Here is a 21,540-nt window from a genome sequence, read left to right as displayed (position 1 = left end):
GGCGCCTCCTGCTGTGGTTGCTGGTGCAGGGCAGTAGATGAGTTGGTGTGGCCCTGGGTCACGTGCACACTCATTTTCTGATGAACGAACTTAGTATCATGTTTGTGTCGTGCTTGTCAGCCTGTAAGAACGCAGGCCACAAACATGCCCGTGTACAATGCTTAAGTGATTGCTTTTGAAGAATTAAATCGTAAGGGTATCAACTGTAGGGTTAGTAAGCAAAAATGAATTTGGGGAAAATGCAGATTAGCTATATATGAGTTAAAAAACCCCAGTAGTAAATGCAAATCATTCATAGACTGTCAGTATGGGCTTTCGTTGTAACACACACGTTTCTGTTAGGAACCTACCTGAAAGTTTGCTCTTAACAGATTGCCAATCTATCTTATTACTATTCTATTTTCTAAGTAGATTAATAATACAGAGAGCAGAAATTACTAATTTGAGTAGGAAGAGTATAAGAACATCGGAGGGCAAGTAAACTTACAAGACTTTACAAAAAGAAGCAGGGACCATGAACAAAATAAACAAAACTTGAGCCTGTCCGAATGTTGACTTGCATCCTGTGTGTGGCAGGACGTGTTCAGACAACACTGCTCTCATCCACTGCCTGGAATAGCTGTTTTAATAGATCTCTCCCCGAGAAGTGTATCTCAGGTGTACATGTCTCTAACATTTGGGATGCTTTGGGGTCACTGTCATAAGCCCTGGATGTTGTATGTGAGAACCTTCCCCAGGAACCTAAATGGGAGGTTGTTGAAGTTGCTAAGGGTCAAGTGTGAGCTCACATTTAATGGAGAGGGAATTTATGAGAGTAAATTACATCCAGTGCTGTGGCCTGGGCAGATCTCACGAGGTAGCGCAGAAGTTGACTTCTGCCGTGTCTGGGCTCAGCCCTTTACTATAAACGTTATAATGCTGACTAATAAAAGACTCGGTAAGTATTTAGGTTGTCGTCAGACAGAATTTGTCAGGTCCACCCCTCTAGATTGTGGTGCCAGGAAACACCCACACGGGGCACTTGGAGCAGCTGATTCCAGACACACCCTATTCCGGGGACATCATTGCCCTCCACTCAGATGGAAGGGGAGTCCCAGCCCTGCCCAGGGCCAAATGCATGAGGCTGAAATCCTTTTCACCCAGTTCCCTTGTGACTCTGAGGAAGGCTGGACAGGCGGGTGGTGAGGAGGGTGCTGAAAGCTGCCTCCACCTTGCGCAGATGAGGGGAGGGCTCACGCCTACTTCTGCCCGGGTTCCCCACGTACACATTCAGGCTGAAGGCCCTCCGGGCTGAGTGAGTGTCACTGGGCCGTTTTCTCATCTGGGACCTTTTTTAAGGAGGTTCCTTCCCGTCTACTGCCCTGCGGTGGGTCTTCTCACCAACTGGGCACTTTTGAAATGGGAGGGCTTGGCTTCTCTGTTTCATTCAGCAGGAATTGGTCAGAATAGTTGAAATCCCTTTCTCTCCCAGTCTGTACATTTAGGTTCCAACCTAGTCTCTGTCCCTAAAAGATAAGCATGTAACCATAGCTCTGAATGGAGCACTTTTTTTAAACATTTTGTTTTATTGACTTTATAGTCAGTTTACAATGTTGTGTCAATTTCCAGTGTTGAGCACAATTTTCCACTTACACGTGAACATACATATATTCATTGTCACATTCTTTTTCCTTGTGAGCTACCATAAGACCTTGTATGTATTTCCCTGTGTTATACAGTATAATCTTGTTTATCTATTCTACATATGCCTGTCAGTATCTACAAATTTCGAACTCCCAGTCTGTCCTTTCCCACCCCCCACCCCCTTGGCAACCACAAGTTTGTATTCTATGTCTATGAGTCTGTTACTGTTTTGTATTTATATTTTGTGCTTTTTTTAGATTCCACATATGAGTGATCTCATATGGTATTTTTCTTTCTCTTTCTGGCTTACTTCCCCAGGAGAGAGAGGGCAAGACCAGGAGAGGGCAGGCCCAGCAGAGGGCAGCCCCAAGAGAGTGCAGGCCCAGGTGTGGGCAGGCCAGGAGAGGGCAGGTCCAGTAGAGATCAGGCCCAAGTGAGGGCAGGACCAGGATAGGGCAGGAGAGGGAGAGGGCAGGCCCAGGAGAGTGCTGGACAAGGTTAGGGCAGGCCCAGGGTATGGCAGGACTCTGAGAAAGCAGGCCCATGAGAGGGCAGGCCCTGGAGAGTGCAGGACCAGGCGAGGGCAGTACCAGGTGCGGGCAGGCCTAGGAAAGGGTAGGCCCAGGAGATGCCAGGCCCAGGTGAGGGCAGGCCCAAAAGAAGGCAGGCAGAGGAGAGGGCAGGAACAGGAGAGGTCAGGCCCAGGTCATGGCAGGCCTAGGAGAGGGCTGGACCAAGAGAGGGCAGGTCCAGGAGTGGGTACGATCAGGAAAGGGCAGGCCCAGGGGAGGGCCGGCCCAGGAGAAGTCCTATTAAACTTCCAAGAGATGACGTTGAGAGACAATGGGTACTTGAGTCTGGAATACAGGAGGGAGGTCTGGGTTGGAAATAGCAGTTTGGAAGTTACCAACTTGTAGAGAACACATAAAGCCCTAAGGCTGATGCGGGCGGCAGCAGACAGTAGTAGAGGCCGGAAGACTGAGCCTCAGGGGTGCTGTGTGCCAGGACTCAGGGGCTGGGACTGAGAAGACCGGCCAGGGCCGTGGGAGGAAACCAGAGCAGCCTGAGAGCCGGGAAGCCCCGTGAGGAAAGGGCTTGAGGAACTCCGGGAGAGCAGCGGTGGGAAGTGTGGCTGCCGGGCCGTGCGAGGAGAAGGCTGAGAGCTGCCCATGGAGTCAGCACCTGGTGGGTGGTGGGGGACCCTGTCGTGAGCAGTTGCAGTGAGTGGACACACTTGCTTGGATGGAAAATGAGAGGAAGCGGATGGGAACAGCTTCTTTGCAGGGGCAGGAGGCATGTGTGCTGGAGAGCAGAGAGATGAAGCCGCAGCTGGAGGGTGAACGCATTTTTTTTTATAAGATGAGGGCAATAACAGTGTATGCTGATAGAAAAGATAGTTTAAATGGGGAAGTTGGTAACACCACGTTCCCTTAGGTCAGGGGAGTTGCAGGTGGGGGCCCAGAAATGCCCCTGAGAGAGTCAGCTTCAAAACACTTGCCAGGTCCAGTCCACTGAAGACCAGCTCCCAGGAGTGTCAGCCACTTAGGAACTCTGCCGCCCCCTGCAGTTTTGATCCTGGCAGGGCCAGAAGCCATAATTAGCCAGCTGAGGGAGGATGGAGTTAGGCAGGAAGAAGAGGCCTGCCCTGCCTCCCCCCCCCCTGCAGGTGGTCAGCTAGCAGCCTGGCCTCGCTGAGTAACTGACGTGGTGTTTTCATAGTTACGTGGTTAAAAAGTTCTCAGATGTTACACTATGCTCCCAAATAACTCTCAGATTGACTCAAGATTTAATTGGTGGAAATAAAAGCAAAAAAAATACAGTGAAGAAAGCGTGTAAACATAAGGCTGAGCCACAGAGCAGGGTCAGCAGACATGTGGAAACACATTTTCATTTCATCTGGAGAGCATGTGTTAGTTTCTCAAGTTTGTACTTGATATATATTGCCACAATCTCTGAAAGCATGAAAACAGCTTTCTGCTGTTTGCATGTGCTAAATTCCCTGGAGACTGGCTGGAGCCCAGAGGGATGGGGAAAGGAATACACTGAGAGATAAGGAGATACAGAGTTTTTTGGTGGGGAGCTCTCTGGGGGACTAGGCCTTCAGCATCCTGTGGTTCCACCCCACTCTAACCGCAGTTGCATACAAACATGGCTTTCTCAGGGGCAAGCCTCACTTCTGGAAATGTCCCAAAACACTCAACCACCTAGCACCAACATTTGAAAGGAATCCAAAATGGCCCACAAGCAATTGCAGAGATTTGAATTGCCTTAGGCTCCCACGTGTGCACCGGGCACACTGGGCCTCTGGGCCTCTGTGCGCACTCACAGGGACACTGGCTCTGGAGGGACAGTTGAGGGACAGTTGAGGGTCAGTGCTGTTGCTAGGCTACGAGTGTTCCGGACCAAACATTCCGAGCCGTTGAGCTTCACAGCCAAGGTGTGGCAGCGAGACCTCTGTGGCTCTTCTGCAGCACCAGCGCTGAGATTGGGAGGTGGCAAGAGACCAGGAGGAAAGTGAGCGGTGTCGGAAGGCGATAAGCCAGATGAAGAAGAAACTCGTTCAGTTCGTGAGCTGGGTGGACTTCAGCATCCATCAGAGAGAGCGCAGGAATCGTGAGACGCCTGTGCCTGGGTATCATGTCCATAGGTGTGAGCTAAAGGACTTCCACAAAGCCGCATATTTAGGTGACACGCGGACAGTGCAGGAGTTGCTGTCACGGAAGAAAAATGTAGACAGCAGAGACAGGAAGAACAGGTAACAGCGGCAGGGCGGGGCAGGGTGGGGCGGGGCAGGCCAGGCCTGGGAGGAACTGCCAACTATGGTTGTAAGACATGGATTTTAAATTGCCTTCCCATGTCAGAGATGTTGAAGTGTGAGACAGTGAGTATGTTAGAATCATTGAAGTACAGTGTTCTCTCTCATCCTTGCAGCAGCAAAGTAGATTAACTGTTATTTTATTTAATTGAAATGTTGTCTTGGCAAAATAGTAATGGTAACAATTATAATATTATCTAACAATTACTGAGCTATTCAACTGCCAGACACTTTGCATAGCTTTTCATTTAAGCATCGCAGTGGCATCCTGTAAGATAACTACTACTTCTTGCCCATTTTGTTGATGAGGAAATTGAAACACAGACAGGCTAAGCGAGAGCTAATAAGGAAGAGTGTTAAAGTAGAAGTCAGACCCAAGTTGAGCTGAATCTCAACGGCATACCCTTTCTATTCAAACAGGTAGTTCTTCCATTAATGTGGTGAGTAATAAGAGCTAATAAATATTGTTCTTTCCCCATAGAAAGAACTAAGATAAGACTAAATGTTAGTTTTAAAGGGATAGGAATAGCATGCTGTTGAATGTTTACAATTACACGAGTAACTGTATCTTTGAACTAGTACACTCTAATTTCCTAAAAAGTCCTCTCATGTTCACAGGACTGCCCTACACTTAGCCTGCGCCAGCGGCCAGTCATCAGTGGTGGCTCTCCTTGTCCAGTGGAAGTGTGACCTGAATGCTCGTGATGAGGAAAGCAAGACAGCTCTCATCAAGGTGTGTAGCAGCCAACCGTGTCCACGTGAGATGGATTCGATTTACTTAGAATAAAAATGAATTTATCTGTTTTAAATGTAACAAAGTGCTGGAACTTGAGGAATGTTAACTTGGAATGCCTAGCACTTACAGTCTGTTTCTTGGCATGATACCAACAGGCTGTACAATGCCGGAAAGAAATGTGTGTCACTATCCTGCTGAAACAGGGTGCTGACCCGAATCTTGAAGACAACTGTCAAAACACTGCTCTGCATTATGCTGTCTTGGCTGAAGAAACATCAATTGCAGCAGAGCTGCTCCGCTGTAATGCAAACCTCGAGGCGATAAACAAGGTATAGCTCAACTGACTATTTACAAGATATTTGAAATACAGGGGTTTTTCTAGCTACAGGTGCTTTATTTATAGTAGAATGTATACTGAATACATCAGGCCCTGCTACCATGGAAACAACTCCAAAGCCAAGGCCAGGGGCTAGAGGTAGTGCCCACAGAAAGGGCAGAGCTCTGTTTCCCAGCCGCACTTCTGCCCCAGAAGGAGCAACTTCCCATTAGGAAGTGCCTGGGAGTGGGCAGTAGGCTCAGAGCCTACAGAAGATGAAGGCTTGCGGGGAGTGAAGTGATGGCAAGGGCTGGGTGCCTGCCTGGGGGTGGGTGGGAGGAGGAAGGAACCCAGCGACCCAGCAGGGGGAGCTGGGTGACTGCACCTGGGCAGGGGAGGCGGCAAACCACAGGCCCTGAGCACCCCAGGATCCCAGGTTCTAGAATCTGGGCAAGTGAGGTCAGGTCATGTTTAACAGCCAGCAGGGGCATTCACTTGTGCTGGTGGCCACATGGCCCTCCATGTACATCTTGGGGTCTCCCATGCTCAGCCTGCTGTAGCTCCCCTGAGGGGCTGTGGCTGTAGGTGGGGAGCAAGTGATGGCGAAGCTGGTCCTCCTGCTTTTTCTCCTGGCTCTCCCCTGAAGGTTTCGATTGAATAAGTCTACTCAGGTCTGGACACAGGTATTTAGAAATACTTCCCTGAGATTCTGATACAACCCTTGGTTAAGGACTATTGAATGGATATGTGTAATACGTGTAAATTCACAGATCTCAAAAATAAGACGTCTCTGGAAGAGCGGGGGTTTGATAGATGCTGCTTCTTTCAGTGCTCTCGTTTCCAGCCGTGTTAGCCTGACTTTTATCCGTCTCTTCCTGGCAGTATTACTGGCAGTATCTGTTGCTTTGAAGAATAGCTCCTTTTCCCTTCTAACCACTGATCATTCAGTGGCACTCAGACAGTCTTAGAAACTTGGTTGTGGTGAGTGATTCAATAAGTAGAGTTGGACCCTTTAAAGATTTTGCACCATTTGTTCCCATCCAGGTCATTAGGTCAACAGGGTTTTTCTGATTGCAGTAATAGGAAATCATGAGCCTTCTTTTGGTTAAAGCTGTGTGACAGACTCTTGCAATATATCTGTTAGATTCACTGAGCCCTAGCATAATCAAGATGACAGCTTTTTAAAATTAAAGTCTAGTTGATTTACAGTGTTGTGATAGATTCTAGTGTACAGCAAAGTGATTCTATAATATATATATATATTCTTATTCAGCTATATATATATTCTTCAGTTATATATATATTCCTACTCAGTTATATATATGTTCTTATTCAGTTATATATAAAATTCTTATTCAGTTATGTATATACATATATATATTCATATTCTTTTCCGTTATGGTTTATTACAGTGTATTGAGCATAGTTCCCTGTAGTACATACAGTAGGACCTTGTTCATCTATTTTATATATAGTAGTTTCTATCTGCTAGTCCAAAACTGCTAATTTATTCTTCTCCCACCCCCTTTCCCCTTTGGTAACCACCAGTTTGTTTTCTATGTCTGTGAGTCTGTTTCTGCTTTGTAAATAAGTTCATTTGTATCCTATTTTAGAGTCCACATATTAAGTGATAGCCTATGGAATTTGTCTTTCGCTTTCTGACTTACCTCACTCAAGTATGATAATCTCTAGGTCCTTCCATGTTGCTGCAAGTGGCATTATTTCATTCTTTTTTATGGCTGAGTCATATTCCATTGTATATAAGTATACCATGCAAGATGGCAGTTTTAAACATCAAGACCCATGACATTAGTAACAAATTGGAATTGTTTTAATAATTTAGTTTCAGCCGTCTTACGACCTGATTATCCATTTGATTAACAATCAGGGAGAATTAGATACAGGTAGATTGTAGTTTTAGCAGGCATTGGAAAAATTCTTAAAGTGGGTATTATGAGTCTTAATCACAACTTTTATCACATGTTGGGGCCCAGTGTTTTCGTCTGCAGAAAGGCAAGGTTTTACATACAAATACTTGATTTATACCCAACTGTTTGGAAACACAGCAAACATAAAAATACAAGTGGGCTATACACTAAACATGGCCCTGGGTATGTTCAGTTTGTCTCCACACACTGAGTCAACATTTAAAATTTAGGAGACTTGTGCAGAAATCTGCACTTCAGAACTTCTCCTAAAGAATCAAATCTAGTCCCCCTTGAGCCCAGGCTCCTGTGCGGTCTGCCCTGCAGAGGTGGCCCCTTCTTGGTGGGGCGTGTGTTCTCCAGTTTGCTGTCCTCACCTGGGACCTTCGCTTACTCGGGCCACCTATGTTGCCTCTGTAAGCATTTGAGTTTACAATTCCTGTTGTATATTTTGGTAAATATTTCAATATTTTAAAGACAGTCTATATTAATTTATAGTCTAGTTCATATTTTATAATAATCCCTTAAGAGTGGGATGGAATTTTTCAAATTAGAGTTTATAAGTTGGTTTAAGAAAAACTTTTTCTTTACATGCAAATAGTCATATTCCCATTGGAATGTCTGCAAGCTTTATGAGATTAGTCATAGTTGTAATTGGATAGGTTATGCATGTTGCAGACAGTATGGTATCTTTCTCCTCAGCATGGCTCCTTAAAAATGTAGTTGATTCAGTAGCTAAATGGTTCTCTCTGGAGCAGTGTTTAGAGTGTCAGGAGTAGTAGTTGAGCAGTAAGATAACTAGAGAATGCCTGATACACACTGCGATAGAAGCGAAGGTTCTTGGAACCAGCAAATGTCTGAAGTGAGTTTCAGAGAATGACTTCACAGGGAAACTTTCGAGGAGGTCAAGGAGGAACCTTTTAAAGAGAAGGGGCACAGAGGGGTGAGGAGGAAGGGGCTGCTTGTTATTTACTTTTTTATAGTATATGTTCTAAGTTCAGAGACTTAAGTTTTTAAATTCAGTTTTGAAATGTATATGTAATTTTGTACATTATCAACTGTTTTTACTATTTTGCAGGATAACTTCACACCATTTTTAGTCGCCATCAGGGAGAACAAAGAAGAGATGGTCAAATTTTTGATAGACAGCGGGGCAAATGTACATGCAGTCGACAAGCTGGAAAGGTACAATAGTGTGTTCTCTCTCTCCCTCTCTTTTTTTGTTTAATCTTAATGTTGTTCTAGAGTAGTAACAGCCAATCAGAAAGATTAACTTAATAAGAAGAGGATTAACTTGGAATCAACACATCATCAGTTAGAAAAGCAGTTATTCTGCCTGGGTGTCACAAAGAAGTATGCAGCAGGATTCATCTTCCTTTATAATAGTGACTGCTGTCATTTGCAACCTGATTTTTTTGGTCATATGATCTTATGATAGTTCAGGGATTACATTTTAGTTTTATTAGTATGGACTCTAATTTTAATTTACCTTATGAGACAGTGTTGAATTTCTTCATTCTTTTGTAATTTTTTTAACCTCTATTTGGTGTATATTTTTTTCTTAAAAGATGCATATTAAACAGAGAGGAGTTTGTTTTGCCTTTAGGATGATTCTGCTTTAAATTACTTTCTTTGAAGGATACTGATGTTATTAGGTTCTCACTAAGTGAGTATCACTAAGTGAGTAACTATGACCAGATACTGTGGGCTCATCAGGTTTTATCCTTTTTCATTTCTAGTACAGTTTGATGTTTTTATTTTCAATTGATAATGGTAGAAGGAAGAAAAATAGCTTGAATTATTGAATAAACATTCCCTTTAAAGAAGACAGGTCATTGGTGGATGATAAACAGGAAAGAGCTGGGCTGTAGAGTCAGACGAGGTTGAATTCCCAGTTCTCCTGCTGGCCAGGTGTGTTACCTGGGGGACATGACTTATTACCAACCAATATGTTTCCTGACACGTAAAGGAGAGTCATAGTACATCTTTCAAGGGTGGTTGTGCCTAAGAAAGACCATACATAGACTATTCAGGTTAGTGCCGGGCACATGCTTCTCAGCGTGATTCACTGCAGCCGTACTATTTTTGTTGCCATTTTTATTCATATTACTGTTTTCAGCCTGCAAACAGCTTCTCCTTACCTGACCTCTAGCTGACTTTAAAGTATTAAATGTTTCAGACTAGAGAAGACATGGGGAATCCTTTATTTAAACCTTTACCTACTTCAGATAAGTGACCTCAGCATCCTTTCTTGTCCATCAGAGGACTTTAAATTAGCACCTTCTACTGTGTGCTACCCAAGTAGGATGGGAGGCTTCCTTTTTGTCCCTCCATTGTGGCCTTGGAGGTCATTTGCAAAGATGAGCACTCGAGCATGTAAGTGGTCAGTTCTCCAGGGGTGGGCAGGAGATTAACTTGGTAAACTAGACCAAATTAACTGTTTGAGTTACGCTAAGTTCCTAAGGGTGGAGATGTCTCTTTTATTTTAGATCAGCACTGATGCTTGCTGTGTTTCATGACTCGCCGGACACAGTCAAGCTGCTGCTTCAGAAGCAAGTTAATGCCAGTTCTCGAGATTTACACGGAATGTCTGCTGAAAGATACGCTTTTCGTAATGGTTTTAAACAGTAAGTGTTTACATTAAAATGCCAGTTATCTCTAAACTGAGGTTGGAAATGACCTGTCACTTGTTATGTGGCAGGTGAGAGTTCCTAGTTGGGAGCAGGCACTTTGGGGATGGCAGTGAGACACTCCCCATCACCAGCTGGAAACCAGCAAAAGGCCAGACTAGTGAGATGGAGCAGTGGGCACAGGGTTCTTTATCTCAGGGTTTGTAAGACCTTTATCCTTAGGGTCCTACTGGTCTCCACTTCATTCCAGTGTAAGCCCTATGCATGGGTTCCAAGTAATGTCACATACCTGATTTTTCTAACTAGTTGTTTGGGTCTTGAAATGTTCAGCAGAGCAGAAAATCCTGTGTTTTCCTTTGGGGGCTGTCTTCTGTAATCTTCCTCTTGAATTTTCCAGGAACCTAAGGGATTCCCTGAGGCCACAGTGACAGTCCTCTCCCACAAGGCACTGGGGCGGGGCGAGGGCGTGCTAATCGTTCTCTTGTTTCCCTTGATTCTGTTGCTGCAGCGTTGGTACTAAAACTAGTTTTAACAGGATCTCCTCAGCAGCTGAGTCTGGGGTCTGGATGTTGCTGTCTAAAGACCTTTAATAAAATTTTAAAAGAAGAAAAGGAAAAAGAAACTGGTCCTGCAGTCAGGTCGTGCCTGACCTCTGCTCCCGGGATGCCCGTGCTGATCCAGTTTCCGCGGTCTTCGTGGCCATCGACACGTAAACTTCTGCGTGACGGCTTGTTTAGTTCTCATACATATGCTTGTATGAGGTCATATATGTATAAATGAGTTTAGCTGCAAGTGATATACTAGCTGAGGTGTCCTGAATTATAAACCACGAAGAACAGCTAATCACCATAATTTGTAACATTTTCTGAAAACTGCCGCATTTAAATGTTACACCTATAAAAAAAACACACATTGGGTTTTATTTGGGATTCTTAAATAGTTCCAGCATTAAAGTTCAAGAACAGATTATTCCATTCTTCCACTGTTTCTCTGAGCGTCTGAGGGATACATTATCTCATTAAATCTTCGTAATACTCTTATGAGTATTAATAACTAACTGCCTAACAAGACAGTAAGATCCCAGTTTTATAAAGGAAGAGTTTGAGCTGAAGAGAAGCACCTTTTCCAGGAACAAATAGCTGTTGGTTATAGAGCTGGGACTTCTGAGTTCGAGACACTTTCCATGTGTCAGGCTCGCTCTAGTTAACTTACTGAGCTGTACTGCCCTCAGTTCATGACTACTTCACCTTACTTTTTTTTCTTTCTTAATTATACATCCTAAATTTAAAAGTGTAGATCGTACAAATTTGAAGTTTATGGGACAGTTGAAGTTTTGATATTACCTCTGATACTGTCTGAAATAATCTAAGAATTTAATATACTTGGTAATTGTTTTTCATATTAGTATTCAAGTAGTAATATTTATCCCATTTTTTTACACATAGCCTCTACCAGCTGATTATCGACTACAGAGACGGAAACATACCAGCTACTCCCCCTCAAAGTAGCGACCTAGGACAGAGTTCTGGTAATAAGTTACTCTTGTTGGGCCTACCATAGATAAAGAAAGTAAGATTGAGGAACTTTTGATAATGAAAGAGCAGTGAAAAAAGCCAGTGTGTAAATTTCATGTGTTTTTATTTTTTTCATTAATTTTTTCTTAATGGTCTAGTATTCAGAATTATTTAAGAAGTTAATTGTAGGTAATTTAAAATCTGAGACAATATTGTCTGAAAAGAAATTCACTTATTTAATCATGGCTCCTGAAATCCCATATTATATCTTTGTGTAAATAAGAAAAACAGGGTTTTAACTTTGTTGTACATTTCCTCTAACATTGTAACAAGCTGGCCTTGTTACAGAACTGGATCTTTTGATTTTTATAGCAAATGAATAACATCGGGTAAATGAATGCTAGTTATTGCATAGTGACTAGTCTCACTAAAAAGTGATTGTCTTTAAAACTGGGAGCTCAGCAATACCTTCCTGGTGCTGTAAACAAATGGCCAACAATTAGAACTGCATAGCTAGGCCAGTGTGCAGCATACTAATAAGAGATTGTCTTTTAAAGATACCTAGTGATAGTGCAGAAGTCAGGAAAGCAGTGCCTTGTTGAGAAGCACGGGTTACTTGTCACATCATTACACCAACAAGGTCTCACTCTCACTGATTGCATTCCCCAGAAGTACAAACAGAATGAGATATGTTGCCTTCATGAGAGTCAGGTGTTTTCTTCTTTTTGGGGGATACTTGTCATGAAACTATATTTTGTTGGAACAGGATTTCCTATTGCCATTAGTTAAAGGATTGTCATCATAAATACTCAAATAGCACAACTCAGGACTCAACAAATTGTAATAAAAGCACAGAAGTGCTTCACATAAAAAAAAAAAGAGGAAGGCTGTGTTGCCTAGATGTGACCCCTAGGGTGCTGTTCGGTCTGAACTGTATGAGGGCACCTTAAACTTGGTAGACCTGCATCAAGCAAAGAACTTCTGTTGCAGGAAATACAAAGCTGGAACAGACAGAGTTTTGGTCTTCAAGGTGCTCATAACACAGCAGAGTTGTCCCTGGTTAATGTCTGTATTTTTTTAAACAGGATTTTCAAAGAAAACATTCTTATCTGTTAATTCATCCACTTAACAGACGACTCTCAAGTGTCGTTTAGGTACTGAGCACCACTGTGACGTTGCAGAATGCAAACAGGTCACAAGCACAGCTCCTGGCCTCCGGGAGCTTGCTACTGTCGTCACCATTTCTATGATTTGCTTTACTCTATTCTGTGCTTCCTGTGTCCCAGAGCCCACTAGGACTTTGTAGCTGTCTTTATATGTATTTTTATTGGTATTTAATATGTGCCAGATACTTTAAGTCCATGGTGAGGAAAGAAGTTTTTTAAAAGTGGGTAGGATGTCAGGTAAGCCATGCAGAGCGAGTAGAAGTTTGCCAGGGAAGGAGGCAGAAGGGCAGTGTTTGGTGGGCAGAACATCTTTGAAGTTTACATTTGGCAGAAAGGACAGCGGTGCAGAGGCTAAGATGTGCCAGTGAACTTTGCAGGATCTATGAGTTTCATTTTGTTGGTGCAGGAAGGATGCTGTAGGAATGGTTGGGAACGAGGTGACTACCTAGCTCAGGCACGCTTCTGAAAGCCTTTCTGGTACTATAGAAAGGAGGAGGTCTGCTGTAGACCTTGGGAGATGTGTCAGAATGCTTTTAGCTGCAAATAATAATAGGAGGCCTAAGTAACAGTGGCTACAGCAACAGGAGTCAGGATTGGTTAGAAGGTTCGGTGATGTCGTCAGGATCCCAGATGCTGTCCCTCCTTCAGCTGTGAGGCTGCTGGTGTTTGATGTCGCCTTTCCTGGTCTGCTGATTGGCAGCAGCTCCAAGCGTCATCTTCTCACCTGCCAGTATCCGCAGGTGAGGAGGGCTGCTTCTCTCTGCATGTTTCCGGTTAACGAGGAAGAAAACAGAGATGCTTCCGGTAGACTTCCCCTCGCATCTTACTGGCTGGGCTACATCGCATGCTCATTCCTAAACCAGCCACGGGGGAAAGAGATGTAGTTACTGTGATGACCGCAGAATAATCATTTCTCTTTTTGCAGCTAAGAAGAGTTTACCTTCTTCGCATACTGGGGCAGAAAACATCCAAGAAAAGTTGCAATTGTCTGGCAAGGACGACAAAGAAGAAATGGTTGTCGAGTTGGGAACCAGCAATGGCAGCCGCATGGATCCACTGAAGAATGTTGAGCAGAAGAGTAAGAAGATTCGATTTGAGTCTTAGGGTTTCCTGGTTATGATATAAAGCAGGGATGCACAAGCTTTTTCTATAAAGGGCCAGAGAGTCAATATTTTAGGCCATGTGGTGTCTGTCACATCTACTCATGTCTGCCAGTGCAGTGTGAAGGCAGCCCTAGACCGCATGTGAGCGAATAGGGATGACCGTGCCCAGATAACACGAGGCCGACAAAGCCAAATGGCAGGGTGGGTTAGTCCCATGGGTGTCATCCAGAAACACCACGCCATGTGAGCTGGACGTTGTCAGTTTATGATACTGATTCTACTAATGATTATCATTCTTTTGTGAGTCTCGTAAAGTTTGGTTGGAATTTTGGCCCTTGTAAACAGCAGTTCACTTCAAGATACCAAATTTGGATAAACACCCTTTTTTGTTTTTTGATAAATATAAAGGAGGGGAAGTGGTTTTTATGCATTAATTACCTACCAGGAGTATACTCAGTATTCACTCAAGTGTGTAGTCTCCAGGTGTGGTCCCAAAGGAATGCTTGTTAACGGAACATTGGTCTTATACTTTCAATATTCTGTATTTTTCTATTGCTGATACGAAGTCTATTTTACTTTTTTCTTTAATAGCGGATTTAGTGGTTGACGTTTCACCGAGTCATGAAGATACCTCTGTCATCAGGTAGGACTTTATGGATTTTTAAAAATTACATGTTGACTGAGGGATCACAGAGAAAAGAAACAAGGCTTGTTGAGTGTCCTGCTCTGAGTTAGATACCATGTTATGTACTTGGCATTTGTTACCTTGAACAGTCACCACAACAGCTTTGCAGAGTAGCTGTGCTGTTACAGCTTACTGTTAGTTGACTAGGCAGCTGTAGCTTAAGGAGGTTGACTAGTTGGCCCATGATTCCATGGTTAGCAAGTAGTTGACCTGTGACTTGACCATCAGGCAGCCTGGCTCCCAAATCTGCTTTCTTATCCCTCAGCATAGACTTTTGTGACTTGTTTGTTTAAAGAAATGAACTCACTCATTTTTGATTTGTATTTTTGCTCCAAAGAGTTTCACCCAAACATGATACTGATGATTCAAGGCCTACATCAGATGATGACTTAGATCTTGCTCCCAAGGTAAAGTGTTCTCTTGTGAAATTAATTTTTCTGCTCTGAATTTCGGTTTGTGTAGTATTTACTCTTAAAATTTAGCAGTGGTCTGCCTCTCATTGTTTTAGGTTTGTATTAGAAAGTTGGTCAGAGTAAACCATTGTGTAAAAATATGGCAGGTTGATTTTTTTCTTTTTCTTTTTCTTTTTTTTCACTTTGGTAAATACTGAAGATAAGGCTGAAGCAAAATGGACTAGAAGATATATAGTGACAGGAAAACTGTACTGTGAAAAGGTTTCCCACAATAGAGGAAGTGTGAAGCTTGGCCAAGGATGAGGGTTCTTTGACTTCTAAACCACACTGACGGCACTTGTATAACACTCATGCCTCAGGGACATCTTCAGTGCACACAGCTACTTACTGTGATAATCATGGACTCTTCCTGGGGCCTTTCAGTTCCAAAACTGTGTAGCGTGTGTCTTTTTTTTCCCCCTTGGACACTTTTTATTTTGGTATCAGTTGTGAGGAAAGAGGTTTTTGTTTTGTTTGTTTGTTTTACTTTATTTCTATCTCGGGTTCTGCATTAAGAGTAAAATAATAGTTGAAATTATAAAAATTTAGAAATTAAAATTGTTTCTCAAAATCCATATTACAGATTCCTCTGTTTTCTAAATTAAGAGTATAGTCAAAACTCTTTCATCTTATTGAAGAATACATGTTTTCCCTGAAATAACAACCAGCTCTCAAAGTAGACTCTTAATAACAACCATATGATGAAACCTACTTCAGAATTCTTTTGTGTTATAGTTTAAAAAAGTATGTCCAGTCCTCGTGTCCCATTCTAAAATTTCAAGTTTCAGACACTTGGTAGTATAGTTATTTACATATTCATTTTATTACCCCTGCATCAGCATACACCGCTAGAGATTAGGGAACGTAATTGTGCATTTCCTGGAGCACCTAGAATAAGGTCTTAAGTGTAAGAAGCATTTTAGTATTTTCTGAATGTGAGTGCATGAGGAGACATGGACTTCTGCACCATGCTGCAGGTGATAGAACACGCACACTCTATCGTAATGAAATCCATTTGATGGTACAGGTAATATAATATGCGTACTATGTCATAATGAAATCTATTTGAATTCTAAAAATACGACTTAAATTTCTATTCCCTTTGTTTAGGTTGTAAAAGTTCAGTTGTTATGACAGGAAATATGTCTTAAATGCCAAGGAAATAGATAAGAAGTATATGATGAATAGGAATAAGCTGCAGTCTGTTTTCCAGTATCTACCAGTTGTGAGCTTAGAATTTGAGATGAAAACTTTTTAACCTTTTTAGCCCCCTCTCATGTTCCATTCAATCTATCTTTTCAAGCTATATATTATCCTTAGAATCCTGTACCTGTTCTTTGTCTAGGTGGAAAGTTGATGTGTTAGGAACTTTCTAAAATCTATTCTTCTCTCTAGTAATAATTCACAGTGCTCAGGTAGTGAGAGATGACCATGTTCAATTGAGTGACTTCTAGTGACAAAACTTAACTCTTACTTAATAGTAGTATTTAGAAACAAACGGTTGTAGATTAATACAAGTCAGTATTATTGGGAATATACTATGAACAAAGGCCTTTGTTTTATATATCATGTATTTTGATATTTTTATAAAATTTGCTGAAGAATAATATATATACTTGCATATGTAATGTATATATTTTTATGTATATGATAAAAAGGTAAAACAGAGGCTTTCATTCATAGTATATCCTTAACAATACTGATACATCACCGATTATATATAAATGCTGAAATATATGTATTTCTCCACATACCTTGTTATACTTACATTTTCCTTTTTTTCTTGCCTTAAGTTTGTACTTGACTAGTCATGTTCAAACATAAATGGAGGGATGTTTTGACTTCACTTTCTCACTTTTACATTTGCCCAGCAAAATTTTTTCCTCATTTTAACCCAAAGTTAGTAAAGTCATTCCGTGCCACATGTCATACCACTGCAGACTGCGCTTCTGTTAGTTTTCCAGACTCACCTAATGAAACTGGTGTATGTAGTGCAAAAACCAAGGCTTAGAAGTCATAGGGAATCAGCTTGGGTTCTGAAGTTACATTTTCTAAAAACTGAAGAAAATAATTCTTGGTCAGCCTGGGACCAGCTGTTTCTTTGTTATAAATGAACGTGTCAAACTCTTAGTGAGATTAGAGAGAGAAACAGGTTGTACTAAAAAAAACAAAAAAACACACACAAAAAATGGTGTTTTTGTTTGTTTAACCACTTTGACCTTGAAAAGACAGTGCTTGTGACTTCAAGGTATTATTATATTTGGATTGTCAATTAGAGCTGCAAAGAACACTTCAGGAGAAGCAAAAGCATGGGGAATAGTAATAAGTATGTGGGGTTAAAATAGCAGCAGTTTGGTTGAGTGATGTTTCACTGAGGACAGCCCATTTCGGGTAGGGAAAATAGCGTGCACTGAGTACCTTTATGGCGACCGGACTTGAAGGAAGCTAAGTGCAGGGTAGAGGTGACCTATTCCAAGGTGATAGCCGTGGAAAGAGGTTAAAAGAGCCTGAACTCTTGGATCTCGGCAGCTCCTGCCTGGTGGCACGGCACTGTACTTGAAGTCAGCAGACGTAGCATCCTGGCTCTGACCCACTGTGGGATCTTGGAAACACTTGTCTGACTTGTTTGAATGTCAGTGACCTCGTGCAAAAACACGGTACTGATACCTACCTCTCAGGTTATGTGTCATGAATAAAAATGTGGTAACAAATGAGAAAACACATTGTCAACTGTAAAGGGTGCTATAGAAATGTAAGACAGAATGATCACAGTGGCCACTAGTGACCTACTGAAATGTTGAGGACACTTTTTTAAAATCTGAAGGACAATAAAATGGGAAAGTTGGAGCGGGCATGGGGAGTTCTCATTTGGGGTATGTTAAGTGTCAGTAAACTATTATCGGACATCTCCGATAGGTATATAGTGCTTTGGTACTTGACGCCTTCTGGGGATTTTAGATGTTTTGACCTTAAATAAATTCCTGTTCCTGAACACCGACTAGCACCAGGCAGTTAGACACTGAATGTAGCAGCTGAGGGGTTAGGCTGTAGTGGCAGGAACAGAAGAACTAGTAAACAGGAACCCTTTATCAGGGACAGTAAGTCCTTCATATAAGGAACGTGGAGAGCATTAGGTTACACAACAGTGGGGGAGTTTGTAGTTAGGACGGGGGTGGAGTAAGGGTGGAATTTAGGTAGTCAGGAAAGAGCTGAGTGTGGCCAAAGCTGCCAGGTGACGGACAGGAAGGAGCCAGTCACACGTAGGTCCCGGGGAGTGATGTTCCAGACAGAGAGAACAGCAGGTCCCATCTGCTCATCACGGCACTCCAGCATCTTGGAGTGGCCAGGAAGCAGCAAGTGGGTAACCGTCCTTGGAATCACTGTTATTGTTGTGTGTAGAGAAGAGAATGTGCATGATAAGGGCCTGGCACGTGCGGGTGGTCACTAAACAGTGTTCTTATTCTTCCCTTAGTAAAGTAAAGCTTATGGTAGTTTTTTGAAGAGCTGCATAGCTACATTTAAAATTTCTCTGCTGTTAATTTAAACATGAATGTTTTTCTTTCTACTTTGGTACTTTATTCAACTATTTTTCCTATCAATAAAAGTTGTATCAAATAATCTTTAGATTCTGCTAAGCCTTTGTTTACTGAAATGTAGCAGTTTCCACAGTGTTCTGTTAATACTCAACATGACAGACTCCAAGGCTTCTTTTCATGCCAAGTATGTTATTTTAACATTAAAAACAATATCTGTCCTAAGAAACATTTTAAATTTATAGCACGTATACTTATTAAAGAATATATTTAAATATGCATATTTTTAGTTTTATTTTTTATTGAAGTGTAGTCAGTTTATAATGTTAGTTTCAAGTGTACTGCAAAGCAATTCAGTTATACATATAAAAATAAGTATTTTTGTAAATGTCCTCTTCTTTTGTCGAGGAATGCAAAATGGAATTAGGTGTTTTGAAGTTAATTCTTTGTTGAAATCTGCACGTAGGTCAGTATTTTGTCTATGAAAATATTTGGTCTGGCTTTCCATGCTCAGTTTACAGTGTCAAAAGCCAACTAAAGATAAAAGATAGACTTGATCTAGAGAGTGTATATGAAATTTTCTATTTAAATGTTTGGGTTTCCATGATATGCTTATTTTGTTTTTAAGCCTAATTGCTTTTAAAGTAGGAAATTAAAAAATAATAATAAGATAGGAAACAGGTATTTTCTTAGGGATCAGGAAATCTTTATGGAACTCATTATTAATATTAATTTTAACAGAGTACCTCCGAGATTCAACTACGGAAGCATGTTCATCATTTATCTGGAGCTGCAGGTCTAGGAGAAAAAAATACATTACATGGACAAATAGAAAGTAAGCACTATGTTTTATAAAAAAGTCGTTTGACAGAATGTTGATTTGAAACACGGGTTTGGATCTATTCTCTCAGCCAAAGAAAATCACCTGTTGAACGTATAGTGAGAAAAAAGCGGAGGAAAGGAAGTAAATTGTGTATGTTATCAGGTGTCAGCAACAGATTAAACTAGAATGCTGTTTAAGGAGCTCAGTTGTCAGCTTTCTTTCAAGATGCTCTGTGACCTGAGGACAGTCAGGAAATCAGGAAGAGGGAAGGAGAGAGCGAAGAATGAGAGAGGTAGAGAGGAGGGGAGTAAATGAAGGGAAAGGAGGGGGGTCCCTGGCAGGAGGTGGTAATGAATGTAGAACAGTTCTTTAGAAGAAGGAAGAGGAGTGTTTGAAATGAGGCAGGTATGAAGTGAGCTGCTTCCAGCACCAAAGCTTGTCCGGGAAGCACAGCCGAATGTCCCACTCCCCCATCCCCCTGACCGTTAGGAAGGCAGTGAGGACTGCGGTACCTGATCACGCAGAGCGGGGTGTGCCTGCCGTGGGTGAGCACAGGCATGTGTGGTCAGCTGTCAATGTCTGGAGCTTCGCATCATGCAGCGTGCTGCTGCTTTATAGGATGGTGTCTCATAGGCCAACAGAAGAGAGTGGGAAAGAGGAAGAGAGCAGGGTGCGTTCCGGGGAGGTCAGAGGCGCTGTGGAGCCTGGTAAAGAGTCCACTGAAAAGTGCAACTCCTGATGCAGCTTCTGGTTAAGTGTTACAGTGAGACACGTGCGGCTGGATTTCAGAAGGATCAGTTAAGTCCGAGTGCTGTAGAAGCAGACTCGGTATAGACCGGAGTTGCTCACATTTTACTCAGTCACCTGGGGACCCGGTGAAAAGTGCACATTCTGAGCAGTCGGTCTGCATTTCTAACAAGCTCTCAGGTGATGCCTTTGTTGCTGGTCTTTAGATCACGCTCAGAGGGTAGACTTGTGTTTAGGGGAATCTGGAAGAAGAGCCACTGGGGAGTTAAAGACAAAACAGCAGCAAGGAAAAGCATGATTTTGTTTTTCTTTCTGAGCACATTCATAGCCAGAGCGAGGCAGAGAATTAAAGTAGAAATTAGAGATGTAAGCTACTGCTGCTAAGCAGAGAGGGAAAAGAAGTGGTGGGCATCATCCGTCCAAAGAATAGAGAAGGGGAAGAATTAAGACCGCAGATCTAGAGGTACCTTTGAAGAGGAAAGTGGAAAGAAGGAAGGAGGGGGAAAAGGCCGCAGGTAGGTGAGTTTGGAATTGAGGGGAAACTTGAGAGAACTCCTTTTTGATGGCATCAGCATATTTGCACTGAAGCCAGGTTAGATCACTGCCACTCCAGAGAATACTGCGGAATCAGGAGGGGGCCTAGAATTGGGGTAAACCACAGCCACTCCTCCTATCAGGCTTCAAAGATACATGTATTGGTATTTGTTATTCAAGTGAGATTAATTTGAATATGAAGCATTGGCTGTGTTGTTGTTGTTGTTGTTGTTGTTGTTGTTGTTTTTAATGATACCTAATTTTTTGATAAGATATTTGTTTCACAAAAATCCTTTTAAACATTAGCCTGATTTACCAAACCAATTTTGGAAATAAAAGAAATTAATAGGATTCATTCCATAAATGCTAAAGTTGTTATTTTCAGTGAGTACTACACAGGTTTTGAAATATAAAAGACTTTCAATGTCTAATAATTCTGTGGCAATGAAATTTTTTTTTGATCACCAGATTTCAGTATTGAAAACTCAGTATACATTCTTTCTTGCATGAGTGGATCAAGAAACTTTGACGGCTAGAGGATCCAAGAAATGTAGGCATACCAGTAGCCCACGTGGGTATAGGAAAAAGTGAATATTTTTCTGAACGATTATTCTACAAGTGTGTATCCAAGCTGATCAATTCATAACACTTTCTCTGACGAGAAGTGAACTGCACATTCAAATGAACTGCCATCACAACTGTGGACTTCCTAAATCACAGGACAAATTGAAGAGCATGATAAATACTTGTAGTCTAATGGTGTCAGTCGCATGAAAGATGTGCTGTTGCGTTTTACCGTCAGCTTTCACATTTGTCTTCTTGGAGCCGTGACTTGTTCCTCTGATTAAAGATCGCTTTTCTCCTCCTCAGGCAGCATGTTCACACTTGTATATGTGCACGTTTCTATTTTATAAAGTCATTTGAAACATAATCATACT

General features: G+C 42.0%; 1 protein-coding gene across 17 annotated transcripts in view; it reads left to right on the top strand.

The window, feature by feature from the left end:
• LOC116279754 (ankyrin repeat domain-containing protein 26-like) overlaps positions 1-21,540 on the top strand; it is a 139,430-nt gene that overhangs the window by 59,184 nt on the left and 58,706 nt on the right. For 14 of the 17 annotated variants that reach the window (XR_012066263.1, XR_012066264.1, XM_072953101.1 and 11 more), the window contains 10 exons: positions 4,095-4,378; positions 5,057-5,171; positions 5,330-5,503; positions 8,494-8,600; positions 9,905-10,042; positions 11,491-11,573; positions 13,651-13,803; positions 14,420-14,471; positions 14,851-14,920; positions 19,240-19,333. Coding sequence is in view for 15 of the 17 variants with exons in the window: in XM_072953101.1 (XP_072809202.1) it covers positions 4,167-4,378; positions 5,057-5,171; positions 5,330-5,503; positions 8,494-8,600; positions 9,905-10,042; positions 11,491-11,573; positions 13,651-13,803; positions 14,420-14,471; positions 14,851-14,920; positions 19,240-19,333 (1,198 nt within the window). In the remaining 2 variants the exon portion in view is untranslated. The remainder of the gene's footprint in view (positions 1-4,094; positions 4,379-5,056; positions 5,172-5,329; positions 5,504-8,493; positions 8,601-9,904; positions 10,043-11,490; positions 11,574-13,650; positions 13,804-14,419; positions 14,472-14,850; positions 14,921-19,239; positions 19,334-21,540) is intronic. The other 3 variants (XM_072953109.1, XM_072953107.1, XM_072953110.1) reach the window with 1 other exon arrangement.

Source organism: Vicugna pacos, chromosome 32 (assembly GCF_048564905.1).
Source record: "Vicugna pacos chromosome 32, VicPac4, whole genome shotgun sequence".
Lineage (NCBI taxonomy): Eukaryota > Metazoa > Chordata > Mammalia > Artiodactyla > Camelidae > Vicugna > Vicugna pacos.
This window is presented reverse-complemented; position numbering and strand designations above follow the sequence as displayed.